The 22,759-nt window shown below is 44.2% G+C and overlaps 1 protein-coding gene across 1 annotated transcript in view; it reads right to left on the bottom strand.

Annotated features, from left to right (window-relative positions):
• The window catches only part of ngfrb (nerve growth factor receptor b), a 51,970-nt gene extending 29,465 nt beyond the window's left edge, over window positions 1-22,505 (bottom strand). Inside the window, exons 1-2 of the mRNA XM_048245512.1 lie at window positions 22,071-22,505; window positions 5,790-5,931 (exon numbers count right to left, since the gene is read on the bottom strand). Of these exons, the coding sequence (XP_048101469.1) occupies window positions 5,790-5,931; window positions 22,071-22,106 (178 nt within the window). The 5' untranslated portion in view covers window positions 22,107-22,505. The remainder of the gene's footprint in view (window positions 1-5,789; window positions 5,932-22,070) is intronic.
• Window positions 22,506-22,759: the final 254 nt, after the last annotated feature.

Below are 22,759 nucleotides of genomic sequence, written 5' to 3'. Positions count from 1 at the left end.
TGCTAATACTTTTGGGAATGCAAATGTTTTTTTATTAGTATTATTTAATTTTACACTGATATGGCATGATGACAATATAAACATAGCTAACAATGGTATTAAATTGCAACAGCCTAAGATTAAATGTAATAGAATATTCAACTAAGGTAGACTGCTAATGTTCACAGCACTAAGCTATTTATGGTTACTGATATAGACCCTTTCAACAAAAACAATACTTGAACGTTCTATTTGGGTCCCAATCTACTTCCTCTGCATTAAAGGTGCGATTTGTAGGATTGTTACCGAACGTTCTGTAGGCCAAAATCAAAACACTGGTGAACGTTCTCAAGACTATCAGAAGCGAGCCTCTTCTGGGTGGCCAGATGTAATGAAGACTTAGCTAACGTTAGTTGACCTGCAGCTGCTTTAACGTTTCTCCAACCATGACCCAGCTACACATTACAGAAACAGTGAAAACAAAAAATACCTCTCTAACCAACGTAACATATTTAGCTGAAGTTAGCGATGCAGATGAAGTTTAGCCTAGGCTACCTGCTGTGGAGAAATATGGCCAGCTCTGCGTCAGACTTGATATTCTTCGTTTAACGAAGACGTCACCATCTCAGGAAGCTCCTCCGATGTCCACTTAATTTGTTTCTTGTTTCATTTTCTGCGTAAGCGTTCATGACTACAACTGACAGCTGTTGACAGTTGGCCTTTGCTAATTGGCAACCCAAATGGGAGGACGCGCTAGTCCATTATTAATCCAGCTATTCTAGAATGAATGGATTCAAAACATAAGCGAAAATTCCAAGAGATTCCGCCCGTAACTCTTTTTTTTTTCATGGGTTTTCACGGGGTTTTGCGGGTTAGAGTAATGTTGTCAATTAAGCCATTACTTCAATTCATCGTGTTTCCTTACTCTCTGACAACATATGGTGGTCATTTTTGGAATGGTTACAGTTTATTTTCCATTATTTCCTACATACTGGACCTTTAAGATAACATATGGAATGTTAAAAAGGAAGCCTTGTGGGGCCAACTATGATGCTGATAATGGAACTCTCTTGAAAGGGTCTATAGAACTACTCCGAGTCTCTGGCCCTCTTTAATGGAGCCAGGCGTAGTGAGCTGGGGACCACTGGCCTAGGTCTACACAATGGGCCGCAAATAGGCTAAATAAAATCCCGGAGGTCACCGGCCCACATGTGGACTGGCCCACCGCCTGGCTCCACACTGGAATCTCAACTCACATGTGGACCGCCCGGCTCCACACTGGAATCTCAACTCACATGAGTGTGTGAGAGTCTTAGTGTGTTGTCTTAGTGTGTTTTTCGTCTTTGTTAATGTCCGTCTAATGTCTAATGAGTGTGTGTGTGTATGCACGCATGTTGTCACTCAACACCTGTACCTGAGGTATGTCAGTGTGTGTGTGTGTATGTGTCTGTGTGTACCACAAAAACAGCTGGTACATTCTGGCCCCGAGCGTTGACATACCTCTGTCAAAAGAACCAGTTGGAGCTCTGCTCTACTCTGTTCTGCTCTGCTGCTGCTCTGCTGCTCTGTTCTGCTGCTGCTCTGCTCTACTGTGCTCTGCTCTGTGGCCCTGTGATCATGAGGGGGTCAGCCGAGGAATCAGTGCTGCACTCTCAGCAGGTACTGACCCAGGTGAGTGATGGGCTCTCAGCAGGTACTGACCCAGGTGAGTGATGGGCATCCTGGACAGCGGGCATCTTGACCCCCCACACCCACCGACCAGGAAATGTTGTTGGACTGGTTAACAAATGTCAGCATAAATCAACTCCAGCTCGTGTGAATGGGCGAGTCGTGAAGTCCGGATTCAATGTTACAATGTTTCTTACTCAGCCAGTTACAAAGAGTTCCACTACATTATGTCCAAATGTTTTATTAAATCATCATCCTGCTGCTAATCCTTTCAAACAATGTCCTCCATTTCCAATAACTTGTCAACATGCAGTGGCCTGAGAAGCCCCACAGTGGACTTGCTGCGTAGTCACATCACTAGGTAACTATGGCCAGATATTTTGACAATGTTTACTGACTTGTGGAACTTGTTGCCCTCTGCTTTGAAGTTCAGTCTATTCTACCACAACCTCTCTCTCTCTGTCTATCTGTCTGTCTCTCTCTCTCTCTCTGTCTCTCTCAAATTCAAATTCAAATTCAAATATGCTTTATTGGCACGACAAACCATATGATGCATTGCCAAAGCGTTCACAGGAATAATAATAACTAGAAAAGCATTTCCTGAAGGAAATACAGTGCATGAAAATGCAAAAAATATGATGTAAAATATCATACAGAGTAAAAACAAACTATATTGGTTGCTAGGTAGATGAGGTTTAACCTGTTGAGGAGTGAATTCTTTAAGACAATGCCGTTCCCCAGAGAGTGAATTATTTTCCTTGCTCTTTCTAGAATTCTCACCTTGAGCGTTCTATAGTTTTCAGTGCTTTCATAAAATTGTTTAATGGCAGAAAAGTCCCTGAGGGGTAATTGTTGCGTCATGTTATAGAACCTTTTTTGAAAAGCGTTCTAATCACATATTTGTGATCATACTCCCAGGGGCCCAGCTGCATCTGATCACATATTTGTGACCGTTACTCCTCAACAGCTTAATATAGTTGGAATGACTGAACAGTTAAATAGGTGGATAGTTTATATAGTTAAATTATTTGCTTGGTAGATAAGGTTTAATATAGTTGGAATGATTGAGCGGTTAAAAAAGTGGATAATTTAAATGGTTAAATTATTTAGGTAGATAATTGTGATAACTGACAGTTGGAATGGCTCTAAATGTTTTGCTAGCAGTTATGCTAACTATGTTATCAAAGATAATAATGTTAACCAAGTTACTTAACTTAGCTAATGTTTTTCATTTTTTAGTAGTTATGCTAACTAGCATGTTTAGCAATGCTAACATGCTAACTATGTTAACCATGTGACTTAGCTAACCCTAGCTAATCATTTTAGTAGGTATGCTAACTATGTTAACTAACATGCTAACATGTTAAGTATGCTAACCATAATGACTTAGCTAACTTAGCTAATCATTTTATAGGTATGCTAACTATTTTAACTAGCATGCTAACATGCTAACTATGTTAACCATGTTTACTTAGCTAACCTAGCTAATCATTTTTAGCAGTTTTGCTAAAATGCTAATGCTTTATCTTAACATGCTAACTATGTTAACCATGTTATAGCTAACCTAGCTGATCATTTTTTAGCAGTTATTAAAGGAACCATGTAAGATTGTGGCCAAAGTTATTAAAGGAACCATATGTAAGATTGTGGCCAAAACTGGTACTGCAATCACTTTCAAAATCTCAAGAGCGGTGTATCCCTCCCCTCCCCTGATTTCGGGGTTGCCAACCCTGATGGCGAAACACTACTGACTTAAGTGATTAGTAGATAGGTGGAGGGTGGCGCATCAGGCCAAAACACAACATGACATGACAAAACACAACATCAACATCAGTTGAGGGCTGCAACTTCACTTTTTAAATGACAATATCCTGGCGGGACTACTGTTGTCAGTGATATATAGTATTTGAAATGAACATGATTTCTTAATGTCTAGTGACATATCAGGGCCATTTTATGATTAATTGAAATATTTTTCTTACATACGGTTCCTTTAACAGTGAAATATTGTAGTGAGGACTTTTATTTTTTGAAACAGTTTTTTGGCAGAGGAAGCAGTTGAACAGGATGTGTAGTCTTAATAGGGCCAGTTTGTATGCTTAAAGCCTGAGACTGGCAGTTGATCCAGATGGCCTGAACACCTGCCATAGGATTCTAATTGCTTAATGGCCGTATTATGATGTCATAATCGGCAATGTTAAGTCTATGGGGATTTTAAGTTTTTCTTTTTAATAGTTAAAAAAGTATAAAAGTTTAAAAGTTTAAAAGACATAGCAGCTTGGTCTGTTTGAATACCTACGTTACAAAGTTTGAATTAAGTTTCTAAGTTAAACTGTTCAAGAGAAATTGCGTACGGAAAAAGTGGTAAGCGGAATAATAATAATAAGAAGTTGTTGAAGTTGCCTAGGAAGAACAGTACAGTGCGTTTTGATGCACTGTAATTAAAGAAAATACAAATACAAAATGATATAAACATGTACAAATCTGTCTGTCTCTCTCTCTCTCTCTGTCTCTCTCTCTCTCTCTCTCTCTCTCTCTCTTCTCTGTGTGTATGTTCTTGTTTCTCAAATTCAGTCACATCAAGCCAGCTGGGAGCCATCACCATGACAACAGTGGGAACTAGACCCCCCTCCGGGCAGTGCTGCTGTATCCCAGAGTGCCCTGTGACCTTGTGACCCTATGACCTTTCTCCAAAGGTCACGTAATCATCATGAGTATGGAACCTTGTGGATCATTATCATTACCTTAACTGCATATACTGTTACGAGAACATGTCTAAAACTGTCTAAAACTGTCAGGGTAGCAACCAAATCTAATTCAGGGATATCAGCTAATGTTATTGGAGGTCAATTTTTGTTTTGTTTCAATTGATTGTGTTCAAAAATGTTTAACTCTGTAAATGAGAGTCTAAAGAGTCTTGATGTTTCACTAGAAAACATTGCTCACGCACGCACACACACGCACACACACACACGCACGCACACACACGCACACCCACACACACACGCACACACATGCATATGCACTGGCATTGTGGTTCATTCTCATATGCACTGGTATTGTGGGGATCATTGTGAATAGCACATATATTTTTGAACCTAGCATTGACCTGGCTTAGATTCAGTGAAAGAGCTAAAATGGACAGAAGTGATACCAGACAAGTGATGCAGGTGGTATGCATTTACAGACAGAGGCAGACATGGCATGTTTTTCTTTAAATTATTATTAGGCCCATAGGTCTGCTTGCTTTAGGGTGTAACAGTGTGCCTATATAGGTGCTAGTAGCTAAGTAGAGTTTTTCTTTTGTTTAAAACATATGACCATGCCAAGAGCATCATCATTCACTCACACAGACACACACACACACAGACACACGCGTGCGCACACACGCACACACACACACATGCGCGCGCACACACACACACACACACACACACACACACACACACACACACATGCACGTACACACACACACACACACACACACACATACACACACACATACACACACACACACACACACACACACACACACGTACACACACACACACACACCCAGACGCAGCACACGCACACACACACACACACACACACTTTATTATTGATGACTTCTCTTGTCAGCAGGGGGTGGGGAGGCTCTGGTCTCTCTAGCTGCTATTTTGTCTCATTTGCCAGACAGTTGCTCCTCTCACTGTTAATTACTTCACAGAAAACTACTGTGTGTGTGTGTGTGTGTGTGTGTGTGTGTGTGTGTGTGTGTGTGTGTGTTCCACAGGGAGTCTCAAAGTCCTTTAAAAGGAAGGGAATGAGGTGAAGATTGGAGACAGTCAAATGTATGCCTGCCACTGGCAATTAAGGATCACATTTGTGTGTCTGTGTCTATGTGTGTGTGTGTGTGTGTGTGTGTGTGTGTGAGAGAGAAAAAGAGAGATAGAGGTTTGTGTGTGTGTGTGTGTATGTGTGTGAGTGTGTGTGTGTGTGTGTGTGTGTGTGTGTGTGTGTGTGAAGAGAGAGGTGGCTGTGTCTGTGTGTGTGTGTGTGTGAGAGAGAGAGAGAGATAGAGGTTTGTGTGTGTGTGTGAGAGAGAGAGAGAGGGAGAGAGAGATGTGTGTGTGTGTGTGTGTGTGTGTGTGTGTACTCACTGTCCAGGCATGGTGTGCACTCTGTCTGAGTTTTGCCACACTCCTTCAGGACTCCCTCTCCCGGCTGGCACTGCTTGCAGCATTCACCAGAGGAGGTGAGCTTCCCCGACTTGCAGGCTTCTAGCGTCCCCACCACCGCTCTCTACAAGAGGAGAGGAGAGAAAGAGAGGAGTTGAACACACACACACACACACACACACATTATCTAGGCTGGTGACAACTTTATCATTCATCTTACCAATACTCTCACTCTCTGATCACAGACCTTTGCTACCAACACACTCTGATCACAGAATAAAGTGCTGCCTTAAGAATGAACTTTAGGTGACCATTTCCTGCCTGTTTGCAAGGACTCCATGGCACTGAAAAGGGTGCCAGTTAGATCACAATCACCATCATCATCATCAACAACATCAACAACAACAACAACAACATTATCACAATCACTGGAGTTGCTGTGTTCTTCTTATCACAATCACTGGAGTTGCTGTGTTCTTCTTATCACAATCACTGGAGTTGCTGTGTTCTTCTTATCACAATCACTGGAGTTGCTGTGTTCTTCATTAGCCCTGTTTACGTGAATGTTTTTATTGTCATTCCGACAATAGCATTATTAAAAAAGCATTGTGGGTCTGTGTTGGTGTGTGTTGGGGTGTGCTGGTGTGTGTTGGTCTGTGTTGGTGTGTGTTGGTCTGTGTTGGTGTGTGTTGTTGTGTGTTGTTGTGTTTTGGCGTGTGTTGGTCTGTGTTGGTGTGTGTAGGTGTGTGTTGGCGTGTGTTGGTGTGTGTTGCCGTGTGTTGGCGTATGTTGGTGGTGTGTGTTGGCGTGTGTTGGTGTGTGTTGGCGTGTGTTGGTGTGTGTTGGTGTGTGCTGGCGTGTGTTGGTGTGTGTTGGCGTGTGTTGGTGTGTGTTGGTGTGTGCTGGCGTGTCTGTTGAATGTCACCCCAGTGCCTCATTATAGCTCCGGAGAGAGTGAAATTGTGGGACCTCAGTGCATTAGTTGGCAGTCACACCCTCACCACACACATACACACACACATACTGTCTCTCTCTCTCTCACACACACACACACACACACACACACATCTCACCACAGCATGTGTTTCCCCTTACAGCACCCACCATGCATACCTCTGTGGCCAACCCTCACGACTGGGCCTGCCAGTGCGCACACAAACACACACACACACACAAACACACACATGCATATATTTTGCCATACACACGCAGACACAGACACACACACACACATGAATGCACTTTGCCACACACACACACAGACACACACACATTCAAATGCACACATATGCCTGGGTTTGCAGATACACATGCACACATACACACACACACACACACACACAAACATGCATGTAAACTTCCCTAGGACGTGACATCACAGCCGCCACTGGTGATGCTAATGCTTACACCTAGCAGGAAGTGACAGTTGGCTATCTGCACTATCTAGCACAGCTTTCTATCTCCAGATATCAGGTGTGGCAATGGGATCAAAAATGTCACGCAGCTTTGCATCACTCTACAAGGTGCCCTATTGTTTCAGATTGTTTCGTAATCTTGCATCTTGGGGGGCAGCCGTTGCCTACTGGTTAGCACTTCGGACTTGTAACCGGAGGGTTGCCGGTTTGAACCCTGACCTGTTGTTGCAGGCAGCTCACACATTAGTGTGTGCTTCACCTCACTGTGTGCTGAGTGTGTTTCACTAATTCATAGATTGGGATAAATGCAGAGACCAAATTTCCCTCACGGGATCAAAAGAGTATATATACTTATACTTATATACTAGGTGTGGCAATGGGATCAAAAATGTCACCCAGCTTTGCATCACTCTACAAGGTGATCTTCAACACACAGACAAATCCATGTATACAGAATATATCCTATTGGAAACGGTATTTGGATGATTTTGTTTCCATGTGGAGTGGAAATGAGACCCAATTGAAAGAACTTTATAAATAGGCTACATGTGTGAAAGCAATTGTAGCGGGGCTCTACAGTCAAAATGTCGAATGAACTGTCTGGGGGCGGGGTTTGTGCGTGTGTGTGTGTGTGTATGCTTGTGAGATGTTCCTCCACAGGTGCTGCCAATAATGGAGACAATGGACAAGACCCGTGATTGGTGGCTGGAGGGGATACAAGCTGACTGGGCCCTCTCATCGGTGCGTTCCCTTTATCTGCAACAGGCGCCCGGATACTTCACGCACCGCAACCCACGAGAGCCGAGACGTCGGGATTACCGCCTCAGACTTCCCAGCTACAACGGCGAATTGACCAAACATCCGTTCGCACACCGTGAGGGCCGCGAAAGGATTATCCACGTGAAGGAAAGTAATTGTGCCGTTGTCTTGTGAGTGGGTTTTACCCCGCCATTTATTGTGGCTACTTTGCTGATTCACTTCCTCCTCCTCCTCGCAGTTCCTGGTGGAGTGCCGACTGTTGACATTCAAGAAGGAGCATTGGCGACGAGAGGCGCAAGCTACCCTGTTTCAGTGCGAGAGACAAGGAGGCCGAGGCGGCGGCGACGACTTCCTGGTTCTGTGTTGTGGATTAGGAACTGTGGGCTGGGTCGTGAGTGGTTGCTGGACTATTCATTAATCCTCTGTACAAACAATTGTGTGTTACTAGGCTGGCCATAGTTAAGAGAATGTCAGGCTGCTCGCTACAGTTTCTTTAGAAGTGTGTGCAGGGTGGGGAAATCCATTGTGTAAACAGGACTTTAACGTAGTAGCAATTAACTGTGTGTGCGTGTCACCCTTTGGATTAACGTGTTGTGCTAGTTCGATTGAATACTTCTACTATTTACATTGGTGGCTATTCTGCCCTTGTTTTCACAATAGTGTGATCTTTTGTGGGTGCATGTGATGTGATTTTGTGCACGAGTGTGAATCGCTAGTAATAGGCCTACCTGCGTTAGAGTAACTGTGACTATATGATTTCTCTCCCCTCTAGAGGGCGCCAGATCCTCCACACTGGTTTAAAGCAGTATTGTGTAGCTGCTTGCACTTAACTAGCTGCTATCCCTAGATCTTTCATACTGGTTTGAAGTAGTTAACTGGCTACTAGCCCTAGATCTTCCACACTGGTTTAAAACGGTGTTTTGTAGCTGCTGACATTTAACTAGCTGCCATCCCTAGATTCCCCACACTGGTTTGAAGTAGTTAACTAGCTACTTTCTCTAGATCTTCCACACTGGTTTGAAGCACCAGGACCTAGTTACTTATACATATATGTATTGTGTGTGTTTTTATATGCTTTTTTTTAATGTTGTAATAAAACTGAGTTTTATATATATCCAGTGTGTCTGTTGTTGTACCTCAAGGGTCCGTAGCATAATTCCTGCTCCCGTTACACAATCAACACCTAAGATATTGGTGGGCGTCTCAAAAATGAACTTCCTAGACATTTTAGTGAAAACTGAAAATCTGTATCGTTAGATCATTGGTTCTCAAAGTGGGGTCCAGGGACCCCCAGGGGTCCGCAGCACATTGTCAGGGGGTCCCTGACAAAGTTTGCTACAAAATATGAAATTGTCTTATAGGGCGAGGTGGTAAGTGAGGTGAGCGAGTGGTGAGGGACGATGCTACAGTATCAGTAGTTTTCTGCTGATGCGTTACATCAATACGTCAAAACACTTTACTATTAATTAACCACCAACAAAATGAAAGTTATGTAAAGCAAACACTGTGTTCAACACAATAGGCCTACATTTGACAAAGAAACAACAATCCTTTTAAAAAATCTAACATGGTGTCAAAGTCTGCTAACATAACTATTGTGGTATTAGCACTCTATGTTTTTAAAATACATATAACATAAACATCTAACAAAAAAAAAGGCTATACAGCTACATGATTAACTTAAGTTTTATGTGTTGCGATTATGAGGGGTCCTTGGAGAATATTCCACTCAATGAGGGGTCCCCGGGCCCACAAAAGTGTGAGGGCCCCTGCGTTAGATTAGCAACAAAACCTCTCTACTACATGAGCAATCATATCACCCAACAACTCTCAAGAAAAACCCACCTATCTCACAATTCAATAGGATCAGAAGGATTTGCAGTTCAAGCTTAGACTATGAGGCCCAATCTAACATACAAGATCGAACTTAGACTATAGAGGCCCAATCTAACATACTACAAGATCTTAGACTATGAGGCCCAATCTAACATACTACAAGATCGAACTTAGACTATGAGGCCCAATCTAACATACTACAAGATCGAACTTAGACTATGAGGCCCAATCTAACATACTACAAGATCGATTCCGAAAAAGAGGATGCAAGGAACAGTGGATCATAGAAGCGTGCAATCGGTTTGAAGGAATGTCCCAAACCTTGGGGGCTTTTCTCAAAGTCAAGGATTCGTTTTTGGTAGAACGAGCCCTGCCGAGTCGAATCCTTCAAAGACGATGCAAGGTTCCTTCTTAGCATACGGAAAACACACAATGGAACAGACTAGCGAGTGTGCAGGAAGCTGCAGGTGAATTATTAAAAATCATGTGCGCACAGGATTGTGGGTGTTCCAAGTATGCAGAGGATACACGCATGCATCCTCAAAAATCTCAGAACGAAGGACTCAGTACTTCATAGAATTTTAAAGCACCCTTGACATTGGTGTTTGGACAGTGCTTTGCGAGATTCGATGACGTAACTTCCTTGAAAGAGTGGCTTTGAAGGACCCATCCTTGACTTTGAGAAACGGTCTAGTGTCTACATACAGTAGCAGAAGAACTCAAAACCCAGAGCCCAGAATGGCACGCTGTATCCAGTAACAACATAACACATTACATTTATATAGCGCTTTTCTCGATACTCAAAGCGCACCACATGGATAAGGGGACCTCACTAGTAACCACCACCAATGTGTAGCACCCACCTGGGTGATGCACAGCAGCCATTACAGTGGAGGATGATTGGGGGCCAGATTGAATGAGCCAGGTTGGGAATTTAGCCAGGACACCAGGGAACCCCCTACTCTTTGCGATAAGTGGCATGGGATCTTTAATGACCACAGTGAGTCAGGACCTCGGTTTAACGTCTCATCCAAAGGACGGCATCTCCTACAGTGCAGTGTCCCCGTCACAGCACTGGGGCATTGGGATCGATCTTTTTTGGCCAGAGGGAAGAGTGCCAACTACTGGCCACCCACCAACACCACTTCCAGCAGCAACCTAGTTTTCCAAGGAGGTCTCCCATCCAAGTACTAACCAGGCCCACACCTGCTTAGCTTCAGTAATTCAGCTAAGACAAGGTATCCATTGGTCTGGCTGCTGGAACATACAGTACTTAACCATTGCAAAGGAAATTGAAAAGATTATAAAAAGACATGTGGTATATTATTGACACAGACTTGACACTAAAAAGGTTTTCCAAAAACCTTGTGTTGTCTACAAGAGACAGCCGATCTTCAGGCCTATGCTGGCCAGGGCTGATTTACTAGCGCCCGCCCCCCCTACACATTTACTCAGTAATATAACATCGAGCATCTATAAATGTGGAAATGCAACTTTACCTATAAGACACAAACATTTAATCACCCACATTCAGGAAAGAAAATACAAGTTTAGGTTCAACAGTTCAGTATTTCAAAGAGCTATTAGCTACCACCTCATGCAAGCCATGTGCATATCACACAAGAGACTCAGTTCACAAAAGTGCAACTCTAAGTGCAACAAACTCTGTGGAGACCTGTGTCTCTCTGAAGAGCAGCCTTAACTTCAGCCGATAACACCACCATAATCAACAGCACGTTTATGTGCTGAGAGCTCAGGTGCTGAAGGTCGACTTAAGGAGAGCTGGATCCCAGGAGTTACTACTACAGACAGGCACCGCCATGATAATCAAGTCCATACTCATGCTCTAATGAAATCACTCAGGCCGGAGGAGCCACAACAGAGCTCATTCCACCCCAAGGAGGACAGCATATCCAGAGACAAAACTATCCTAATCAACACCATATTCATAGTATATGTTTACATTTGAACATTAGGCACACCACAGGTTGAAGTTGAATAAGCGCTACTTGGTGCGCGGATCTCTTTCCCTCTCGTGATACCCTCGTACTGAATCCTGCACCCATCCAACGTTGGCTTGGGATGTGCTTCTATACCACAGGTTGAACACATTAGCTGATCCTAATAAGAAGTGCCTGTCTAGAGTGTAACCTTTACTACAACAGACAGCACTATCATAATCATCACCATATTTCCTAACCACATTTTAATCTAAATCACAACAGAGTTGCACACATTAGGCTTCAAAATCACCACCATATTTATACTTTGAACTCCAGCTTGTTGAACGCTGCATACATTACTCAACCCAGGTGAGACGTGCACATCTGAAGCTACCTCCAGGCTTTCCTACAGGGTACACAACGCGTTGTGTTGCATTCCCCTATGACACGCCCCGACCTTCATGTACAGCTCCCAGCCTTTCAGCTTGACCTTTGACCCCACCAGATGTGGCTCATGTAGGCGAGACATATCATTCACACGTAAAGTAGGAGGGACAGGAGTCTTAACCACAACACTGGGTTTGACCCCTTCACATTTGCCCGTATCAGGAGAACGCACGTCATATCAGACATCTACGGATTCTGGTGTTAGTGTGTATGTATGTATGTCTATATGGCTGGTGTTAGTGTTGTGTGTGTGTGTGTGTGTGTGTGTGTGTGTGTGTGTGTGTGTGTGTGTGTGTGTGTGTGTGTGTGTGTGTGTGTGTGTCTAATATAGCTGGTGTGGGTGTGTATGGATGTCTATATGACTGGTGTTAAACTGCAGATGGCAAGATTTTTTTGATCATATTCACTGAAACCGACACTATGCAAAATTTTGGCTAAGTCCCCTCAATCTGTCAACTTGCCAACTACAGCTTTAGTGTGTATGGATGTCTGATATAGCTGGTGTTAGTGTGTATGGATGTCTATATGGCTGGTGTTAGTGTGTGTGTGTGTGTGTGTGTGTGTGTGAGGCATGTAAGGTGGGAGGGGGAGGAGTCTTTACCCCACCTCTGGGTTTGCCCAATCAACCCCCCCACCCACCCAATCAGGAGACAGACATTCACACAAGCATTCATTCATTCATTTAACCTTTATTTTATGCTCGGAAATACAGTTGAGGGCAGTCCTCTTTTCCAATGTAGCCGAGATACATAGTAATCAAAATATAAGGCCAGTGTAGGCCACTAACAAATCATTGTAGGTGAATTCATAAAATATCAATAAAACACACAATAAAATAATTGGTAAATAGATAATTAAAATACAAATACAAATAAAATATAACAATTTGTCCAATAAATGGCAATGAGGTAAAAGCGTAATTAAGTGGTCAAGTAAAACAATTACAGACTAGGCTGGGGAGATTTGAGATTAAAGCTTTAAACTGGCCATAAGAGATGAGCGAGCTCAGACCAAGGGACTGTTGGGCTGAGTTCCAGGTTCCAGGTTCCAGGGGCAGCTAAAGGCTGTCTTACCAAGTTCAGAGTGAACGTTGGGAACTCTGAGCTGGAGATGGTTAGAAGAGCGGGTATGGTGGACATGTGACGGCCAGAGTAGCAGTGAAGAGATGTAGGGTGGGAGTTTACTCATGATGGCTTTGTATATGTACAGCAGCCAGTGTCTGGAACGTCTTTCTGATAAAGAAGGCCAACCAATTGCATTATACAGGGTACAGTGATGAGTGTTATAGATAGAGCCAGTTACAAATCTGATAGCCGAATGATAGACAGTATCAAGTGCTTTGAGTGAAGTAAGGGTAGCTTTCTTATAAATAATATCTTCATAGTCCAGCAATGGCAAAAAGACAGCTTCAACAATCCTTTTCCTGCATGGCATGGGGAGACTTGTTTTGTGTCTGTAAAGGAGACCAATCTTTTGCCTTAGCTGTTTCGCTAGGTAATCCGTATGAAATGAGTAGTTCAGTTTGTCGTCAAGCCAGATGCCCAGGTACTTGTAAACAGAAACTTGCTCAATTTTGTTGTCGTTTAGGTTGGTGAGATGCAGTTTACTAAAATCAATGTCCCTTGCCCTTGTAAACAGCATAAATTTAGTTTTATTTGCATTTAAAACTAATTTAAGATTAATTCGTGCTTTTTGCAATGCATTGAAAGATTGCTGCAGATTGTCCATTGCTTGTGAGACAGATTTACTTACACAATACAAGACAGTGTCATCAGCATAAAAATGGACCTGACAGTTATCAAGAGAGGACGCTATGCCATTTATGTATAGTGTGAATAGGATTGGTCCTAACACTGATCCTTGCGGGACACTGCCCTAGCTTTACACATTGAGACCACCCATTAAGATAACTTTGGAACCACTTAAGAGTATTATAGTCAAAGCCAATCTCTTTTAGTTTCTGTAATAATAGGGTATGATCAACTGTATCAAATGCTTTGGATAGGTCTACAAACAGTGCAGCACAGTGGTGCTTGTTATCTAGTGCAGATGCTATGTCATTGGTAACCAGGGTCACTGCAGAAATTGTGCTATGTTTTGCTCTGAAACCAGACTGGTGAGGGTTTAATTTAGAAAAGTATGAGAGAAATGATTTTAATTGGTTGTTAGCTAAGGACTCCAGGGTTTAGATTGTCTATCCATAACATTGTTAGTCCCAGCATGGACAATTATTATCTTGAGCGAGGGGTGAAGATTGATAAACTGGGGAATAACTTTAGTAAAGTCATTAACCTTGCCACCACTGAGATAGTAAGTTACAGCCGCAGGAATTTTTACTTTGCTAATAATGGAGTCACCTAGAACCAGAATCTCTAGAGCTAGGAGGTTCTTGCCCGCAAATAATGTCAAGTCGGATGGTGTAACAGCACGGCCCGTCCTAGGTGGAGCAGTGGCGTCCAAAGCATTCAAAGTCTCTGTGAGTGTGACGTCAGCACACGCCTTGTTGACCATGCTCGACTTTGGCAGGCCAGGGGGTGGTGTTCGGTTCTGGCCACCTCCGTCCCACTAGAACGAAGGGGAGAAGTAGAACCAATGACGTCATCATTGGCGACGAGCAGGTTCGGTGAGCTACTGAGTTGAACAGGTGGTTCCGTGAGGCTGGCTGCACTTCCAGGCGAATCGCACTCTACACTAGGCCGGCTGAAGGTACCAGAAGGAGAGAGGCAGCGCCTTCGTTTCCCACCATGGCCAGGAGTTGTTGGGGAGGTTCGAGGTTTTTTCGCCTTATTGAGAGATGCCGAAGGTAATCGTACCTGTACCTCCGAGCAGGGAGATGTAGCACAGCTAAGCCCAGGCTCGGCTAGCTTCTCCAGGGGAGCATAGAAGTTCGAGAGTGGAATGACACCTTCGTCACCATCAGGTGCAAATAAAAGGAGGGACACCCTTCTGGTCTTCTTCTCTGGAAGTCAGCTTGTCCATTTGTGTGAGGAGTAGAGAATGTCGGTGGAGCGCATCATTCAATAGTTTTTCTATGGATCGGAGTTCACGTCTCAAACAGGACACATCAGAGGCCCGAGAGGGAGAAGGCAGCAAGGTTCCAGAGGAAGGCAGGAGTTCGGTGGCCATGGTCCAGGTGAGTGAGTAGTAATTGAATTAGAACATCACTGAATTAGAAACATCACTGTCCAGAAACACTTTAGGTTTGGAAAACTGTCCAAACACTGTCGCGTTTATTCCTGCACTAAGCTGTCCAGAAACACCTCAGAGACATGTTTGTAATGTCCAGAAACACTCGCTGTTTATGAGTCCTGTTTAAGCTGAGAGTCCTGCACTAAGGATGAGTCCTGCACTAAGCTGGCGTCTCAAACAGGACACATCAGAGGCCCGAGGGGAGAAGGCAGCAAGGTTCCAGAGGAAGGCAGGAGTTCGGTGGCCATGGTCCAGGTGAGTGAGTAGTAGCGAATTGAATTAGAACATCACTCGTAGACGAGGTCAAACACTCGTAGACGTGTTTGAAAGCTGTCCAGAAACACTCGTAGACATGTTTAAAACTGTCCAGAAACACTCGCGTGTTTATGAGTCCTGCACTAAGCTAGTTTATGAGTCCTGCACTAAGCTAGTCTGCAGCTGCAGAATTTGCACCTCCATTCACCAAATAAAGGCTGTAGTAGTGTTTCTACAAGTTGGCACAAAACGTAATTTCTGTCAGAAACCAGCCTATAATGCATGGGATAAAGTGAGGTGAGTCAGACAGAAGATGGGCCTGTCTTAGTAGCCTATTCCTGAATCCTGTCCTTTTCAAACTAGGTTAAAATTGTGTGTGATTAGCCGCCATAATAAAACCCAAATCCAAAAACTAGGTCCAAACCTATGAGTCTAAGCCTTTGTTTAAAAAAATAGCCCAAGCCTCTTAAGTGACGTTGCCTCTTCTCCACTTCTCTTCTCTTTCACACACATACATACACACATACTAACACCAGCCATATAGACACCCGTACACACTAACACCAGAATCCATAAACACTAACTCCAGCCATATACACATCTATGGGCACTAACACCAGCCATATAGACATCTGTGGGCACTAACACCGGCCCCATCTATGGGTACTAACACCAGCCAGATAGACATCTATGGGTACTAACACCAGCCATATAGACATCTATGGGCACTAACGCCACCATATAGACATCTGTGGGCACTAACACCAGCCATGCCACACATTTAAATTCTTTATTTGGATTAGAAGATAAGCATATATCATAGCAAAGTCCAAATTTGACAGAACGGTGTACAACAGCAGCCAATATCCCAGTCCATTATGCACATTAAGGGTAAAGGTGACACCTATGCCTCCATTTGTAGAGGCTACCAATTACTGAGCAATAGTTTGTCAATTTTTTTACCTTATTCTTAGGGAGTCCACAGATCTGCAGACCTCGTACACACATCTTGTGCAGATGGCCTAAGCTACCAAAAATGAGGGCAATGATTTCACAGGAGTAGCCAGAGTTATTAAAAATATTGTACCATGGTTGGTATTTAAACATTTTTGAAGCATTGCAGATGTCCATGTAAGCATTACTATTATTGCTATATACAACCAATTTATATTATTGTAACAGCTTTGGTGTGTTCATTAATTACAACTATGTTGGGTGTATTTCGTAAGTTATTTATGGCAGTTTCCAATGTAGCGCACTGTTCGTGTGAGGCCGCGGGGACCAGTTTGTCTTGATCTTTTCCTTGTTGTTCCAGTATTGCAGTACAGTTGGCATTGTTGCGGAGCTCCTTCGCTGACAGTGCAACAATACGGTCGTGGCAGGCGATGTACAGTCTTTTGTAGGTAGCGCAGCCATTAAGGATGTGCATGATTGTCACCCTTTGCCGGCTGTGATGTTGCAGACAGAACAGCAAATGTGCGTCATGTACATACACACTAACACCAGAATGCATAGACACTAACGCCATCGATATCAGACATCTATGGGCATCAGCACCAGCCATATAGACATCTATGGGCATTAGCACCAGCCATATAGACATCTATGGGTACTAACACCACCCATGCCACACAGACTTCTATAGCCACTAACACCAGCCATGCAAGACATCCATAGAGAAGCTGAACAGTCAATTCAGTGCCATACCAACACCAGATCCGAGTCAATTCAGTGCCATGCCAACACCAGGTCCGAGTCAATTCAGTGCCATGCCAACACCAGGTCCGAGTCAATTCAGTGCCATACCAACACCAGGTCCGAGTCAATTCAGTGCCATACCAACACCAGATCCGAGTCAATTCAGTGCCATACCAACACCAGATCCAAGTCAATTCAGTGCCATACCAACACCAGATCCAAGTCAATTCAGTGCCAGATTCAAGCCAGTTTGCCAGATCAGCCTGGGTCCCAGAGACTGCTGTGATAAGAGCCTAAGCAGGCTGATACCTGAGAGGAGCTTTGTCATGGCACTCAGCGCTGCACTACATCACGCTATATGAATGATTAATGGCACTTCCATAAGGACGCATTACTGTAATACCATCAGTTGAAATGTACGGCACTCATAGGCGAAGCTGAGCGCGTGTGGGCTGGCACTGAGTGGTGAAATGCCTGAAGGATCTTCTGAAGAACATGCGCAGAAGACCACGAGACTCAGGTGAGCCTCAGACTCAGGTGTGCTAAAGACCACGAGACTCAGGTGAGCCTCAGACTTAGGTGTGCTAACGACCACGCGACTCAGGTGTGCTAATAACCACGAGACTAAGGTGAGCCTCAGACTCAGGTGTGCTAAAGACCACGAGACTCAGGTGAGCCTCAGACTCAGGTGTGCTAAAGACCACGAGACTCAGGTGTGCTAATAACCACGAGACTAAGGTGAGCCTCAGACTCAGGTGTGCTAAAGACCACGAGACTCAGGTGAGCCTCAGACTCAGGTGTGCTAAAGACCACGAGACTCAGGTGTGCTAATAACCACGAGACTAAGGTGAGCCTCAGACTCAGGTGTGCTAACGACTCAGGTGTGCTGAAGACCACGAGACTCAGGTGTGCTAAAGACCACGAGACTCAGGTGAGCCTCAGACTCAGGTGTGCTAAAGACCACGAGACTCAGGTGAGCCTCAGACTCAGGTGTGCAGAAGACCACGAGACTCAGGTGAGCCTCAGACTCAGGTGTGCTGAAGACCACAAGACTCAGGTGAGCCTCAGACTCAGGTGTGCAGAAGCCACGCTACTGTGTGAGGCAGCGAGACGGAGAGTGACATCAGAGACTGGCACAGAGTCAGAGGCATGCGGCGTCAGCCAGGAACTCTCACACACTAGGAGTGAGAGAGGGGAGGGGTGAAGACAAACTACAATCACTCAGAGAAAGAAAGCAAATCAAGCAAAGCAAAGCAAATCTAATCATCAATCAAAAACTCATTTTCCAGAAACATTCATTATCGAGACAGCAGAAGGGAAAAGATGTAATTCAAAAAGAAGTGAATATGGATTGAAAGAAATGAGGAGAGAGAGGGATAGAGAGCGAGGGAGAAAGAGGGTAGAGAGAGAGGGAAAGATAGAGAGACAGGGGGATAAAGGGAGAGAGAGAGGGATAGAAAGAGAGATAGAGAGAGAGAGAGGAAGAGATAGAGAGGGAGAGGAATAGATATAGAGAAGGGGGGTAAATAGAAGAAAGAGGGATATAGAGAGAGGGATAGAGGGATAGAGAGAGAGAGAGAGAGAGAGAGATGATGGTTCCCTGAGGCTGACGTGACTGCTGAGTATTGTGAGTTTGTTGAGTGCACTGTGACACCTCAATCTGGACAGAAGGCCGAACCAACTCACTCTGCATTCCTCTCATAGCTCAGCTCCACACTACTGCTCCCTCTGTCTTTGCTCCTTTCTTTCTTTCTATCTATCTATGTATCTTTTTTCTTTCTTTCTATCTATCTATCTTTCTTTCTTTTTTAAACAAGCACACTCCACACACTTGTTCCCATAATCTACACACCCTCTACAACTCTTTCTGCTTTCTCTCTCTTGCTCCCTCTCTCTCTCTTTCTCTCTCTTGCTCTCTCTCTCTCTCTCTCTCTCTCTCTCTCTCTCCTCTCTCTAACACTCTTACTCTCTGCCACACACACACACAACACTGTCCCTAGGTGCTCTTAGCCCAGGTCTGTATGTTACTGCTGCCTGTGTGTGAATCCTGCAGACCCAGAGCACAGGGGAACAGAAGATGATCTATGAGTGTTTTCAAAGCTTGTCTGACAACGTAAGGGACCTGCTGGCTCATGTAGTCTGCAGTCAAAATGTGGACAATTTGCACACACACACACACACACATACTTGACAAACCTGAGTTTGACACATAAACAGTTTCACGTTGCATGACATATGAGCTTATGTGGAGTTGAAACTCATCCAAGTGTCAGTGCTACTTTTTAACTCTCTCCCTCCCTCTCTCTCTCTCTCTCTCTCTCCTTCATTCTCATGCTCTCTTTCTGTTTTTGTTTCCAATGGCTTTCTGACAGGTATGTAATGTGCCAAGAAGGGATTCAAAGTGGAGACGTCTTTTGAAATGAAATGGAGACTAACTCCTTAGTCATTATGCGGCTCAAGACCAATAGCTCTAATCAAATTGTTTATTTGAGAAGCTCTACATCAATGGCCGAGACTAACATGTATTCTTTCATTTTACTGAACCTGAAATCGATGCGTGTGCGTGTGTGTGTGCGTGTGCGTGTGTGTGGTGTGTGTGTGTGTGTGTGTGTGCGTGTGCGTGCGTGTGTGTGTGTGTGTGTGCATGTAAGTACATAATTCTGCGGCACTGTTTGAAGTGGTTACTCCACTCAGCAGTTGGTTTCCTAACCCAGTCCAGGCTCCAGGCTGCCACCTGTGTTGCGTAAATACTGACAGCTCATCAGCACTGACAGTGCCTATCACATGGTCTCCAGCACACTCACCTTTAGCAATTACAGCTACACTATGCAGCACTTATGTATTCAATTGACCAACACCTCCCACACTACTTTTAAAGACGCTGGACACTACTGTGGTACTAGTCATCTGACCACCTGGTTGTCTGGTTGTCAACCACCATAGTTAGCTTTGTTGGTTGCTATGCAATTTCCCATTGCCAACCAACTAAGTTGCTAACAGGTTATGGTTTTGAAACGCACCCCATGAGCATTCTAGTTTATTTGTCAGACATACACAGGCCAATTCTGTGTAACTTCTGTTTGGTTACAGGCCGAGATTTGGTAATAATCTCAGAGTGAGTGCCACTGAAAGGCTGCCCAGGCTGCTTAACGTGACTTGTAGACACCTGTATCACTTCATTAACATTTGTATGTTTGGGTAGCCTAGAATCTAGACGCGCCCCTAGCGAGTGCTAGTCTAGCAACTCTCTGTTGGCTTGTGAGCGCCAGAAATCGAAACTCAATCAGGCCAATGAAATCGTGTATAGAGTCGTTAGGTGGGCTTAACATAATGATTGATGGCAGAGTTGCAACGGTTTGGCTTGAATTCCCTGCTACTTGAAAACAAATAAGATGGATGTTGCTGTTGGCGAACAGTGTGACACGAGTTAAGCTTTTATTAAGTTGGCAAACGTTCGAACTAGCCAACTAGCTCCGCTGGTGGGAAACGCATGGGACTCATAGCGCTGCGTGCAGAGGGAATTTGAAAGACAACTGATTATCCCGCCCCTCGGACTGAGCACTGCGAACGGTGAGTGCCCACACCCTACATTTTAATGTGGGTCTGGTTCGTCAGGCTAAGGTTTGGGTGCATTGCAATTAAATAGTAAACATTTCCATCCTGTGACTCTTTTTCTATGATAGAAGCCAACAGCCAATATTTACGAGTTTTCTTTTTTTTTTTTCTTATAGATTTACAGATCTTCCAACTCTTGGGGAGGAATGTGTCGGTAACATCTGATATCCGCAACTAAACATATTTAAAGGTGACGTGTAGAGAGGAGAGAAGAAAAAGAATACAGTTGGATATGAGAGCAGCGGCGTCTTCATCCGCTACAAGACATGTATAGCCTACTTCACTGACGAGTGAGCAATCTTCACGGAAGAGGAGAGGGGAGAAAGACATGGGGATAGGGAGAGAGGGAGGGAGGTGGATTAATGCCGTATTAATATTGCATGGAGCGCTTACACAGCAATCGATTCGTTGAGCACGCACATTGCCCTATACAATGTTTGCTTCCAGTTCTCAGAAGTTGCCGGAACCATAAGCAATAAGTGACGTAGGGCGAATACAGCGTACCTTTCCCAAATGATGAGTAAGACCAGACACTTGGGACAAGCTACGGTAAGAAAACAGCGTGAGTTGGGTGGCGGAGAGTGCCCTGTCCTGACATTGTTATTGTCAAGCAGCTCGGGGCGAAATGGAGATGGGTGCAGCTGAGCGCAGGGAACGATGCGCCAGGGGCAGCTGATGCACACGATAGGCATCTCCTCCTGCGCAGGACATGATGAGGTTACGGCGACAAATTGCACCAAACCAAGCCCTCAAAAGCAATCCAAATGAAATCAAGAGAAACAGAAAACCCCTCATGCCGCATTATTGAATTAATAATGGACTATATCTAAGTAAGTAGACCTGTGGCCTTTGCCAGCGTGACAGTCAACTCAACGTGCTATTATTATGTATGTTGCGTGTGACGAAGGCTGGTAAGGTGGTTAACCACGAGGAAAGGGCAACTCGATGCTTGTATAGACAGTGTTGAGATGCAAGTCACACCTCCAAATCACTTCCCACACTTCAACTACACTCGTCTGTGAGTTTGTAGAAAGCCTTCTCAAACACGCGTAGTGGGGCAACCGGGGACATATAGACAATTAAATATGCATTCATGCAGTACTCACCGCTCCAAATAATACTGTGAAGATCAGAGCAATCATCTTGAGTCTTGCGCTCTGGTTAGATTTCTGTTTGCCACGAATTTTGGCTAGCTACAGTATACTTTTAAATGCGACAAAGTTTGCTTTAATATTTTACTATTTGTTAAAGAGTGAGTCGTGTAAAATAACCATCACCCCAGACGGTCGTCTCATGTAGACTACGTTAAACGATCAAATATCCTCATGCGTTCTGTACTCCTCTGTCGCTTTAGAGTTCCAACAACTGTTGAAAGGGAACAATGATCCAATTTCTCGCCGTGTTTCTCTCTGCAAACCACCCTGCGTAAAAAAAACTGCTTTGCGCTGTTTGTAGTCCACTTGAGCGTGAGTTGTGCCGCGTAATGCTGTGCTACACCCGGTAGTCCGGAGCGCTTTTAGAGAGAAGGCGTTGTGCGTTGTGTCTTCTCTCTTGCAACAGGACGCGTCTCACATGACAGATCCTGCGAGCGACCGGCCACCCCACACACACACACACGCCCCTGACCCAACCAGCAAGCTGCGCGCATTACTAACCAACTTGACACTAGCACCCCAACATTATTTGATTTTTTCCGCACGTCAAGGCGCACCAAACTCAATTTATTCAGATCCACTTTTTGTATTGTATTGCTTTTACCAATTCAAGTTATGTTTATGCCCACCGTGGGGTAGGA

The sequence above is a fragment of the Alosa alosa genome, chromosome 6 (assembly GCF_017589495.1).
Source record: "Alosa alosa isolate M-15738 ecotype Scorff River chromosome 6, AALO_Geno_1.1, whole genome shotgun sequence".
NCBI lineage: Eukaryota > Metazoa > Chordata > Actinopteri > Clupeiformes > Clupeidae > Alosa > Alosa alosa.
Note: the sequence above shows the minus strand (reverse complement) of the source record. Positions and strands in the feature narration are given on the sequence as shown.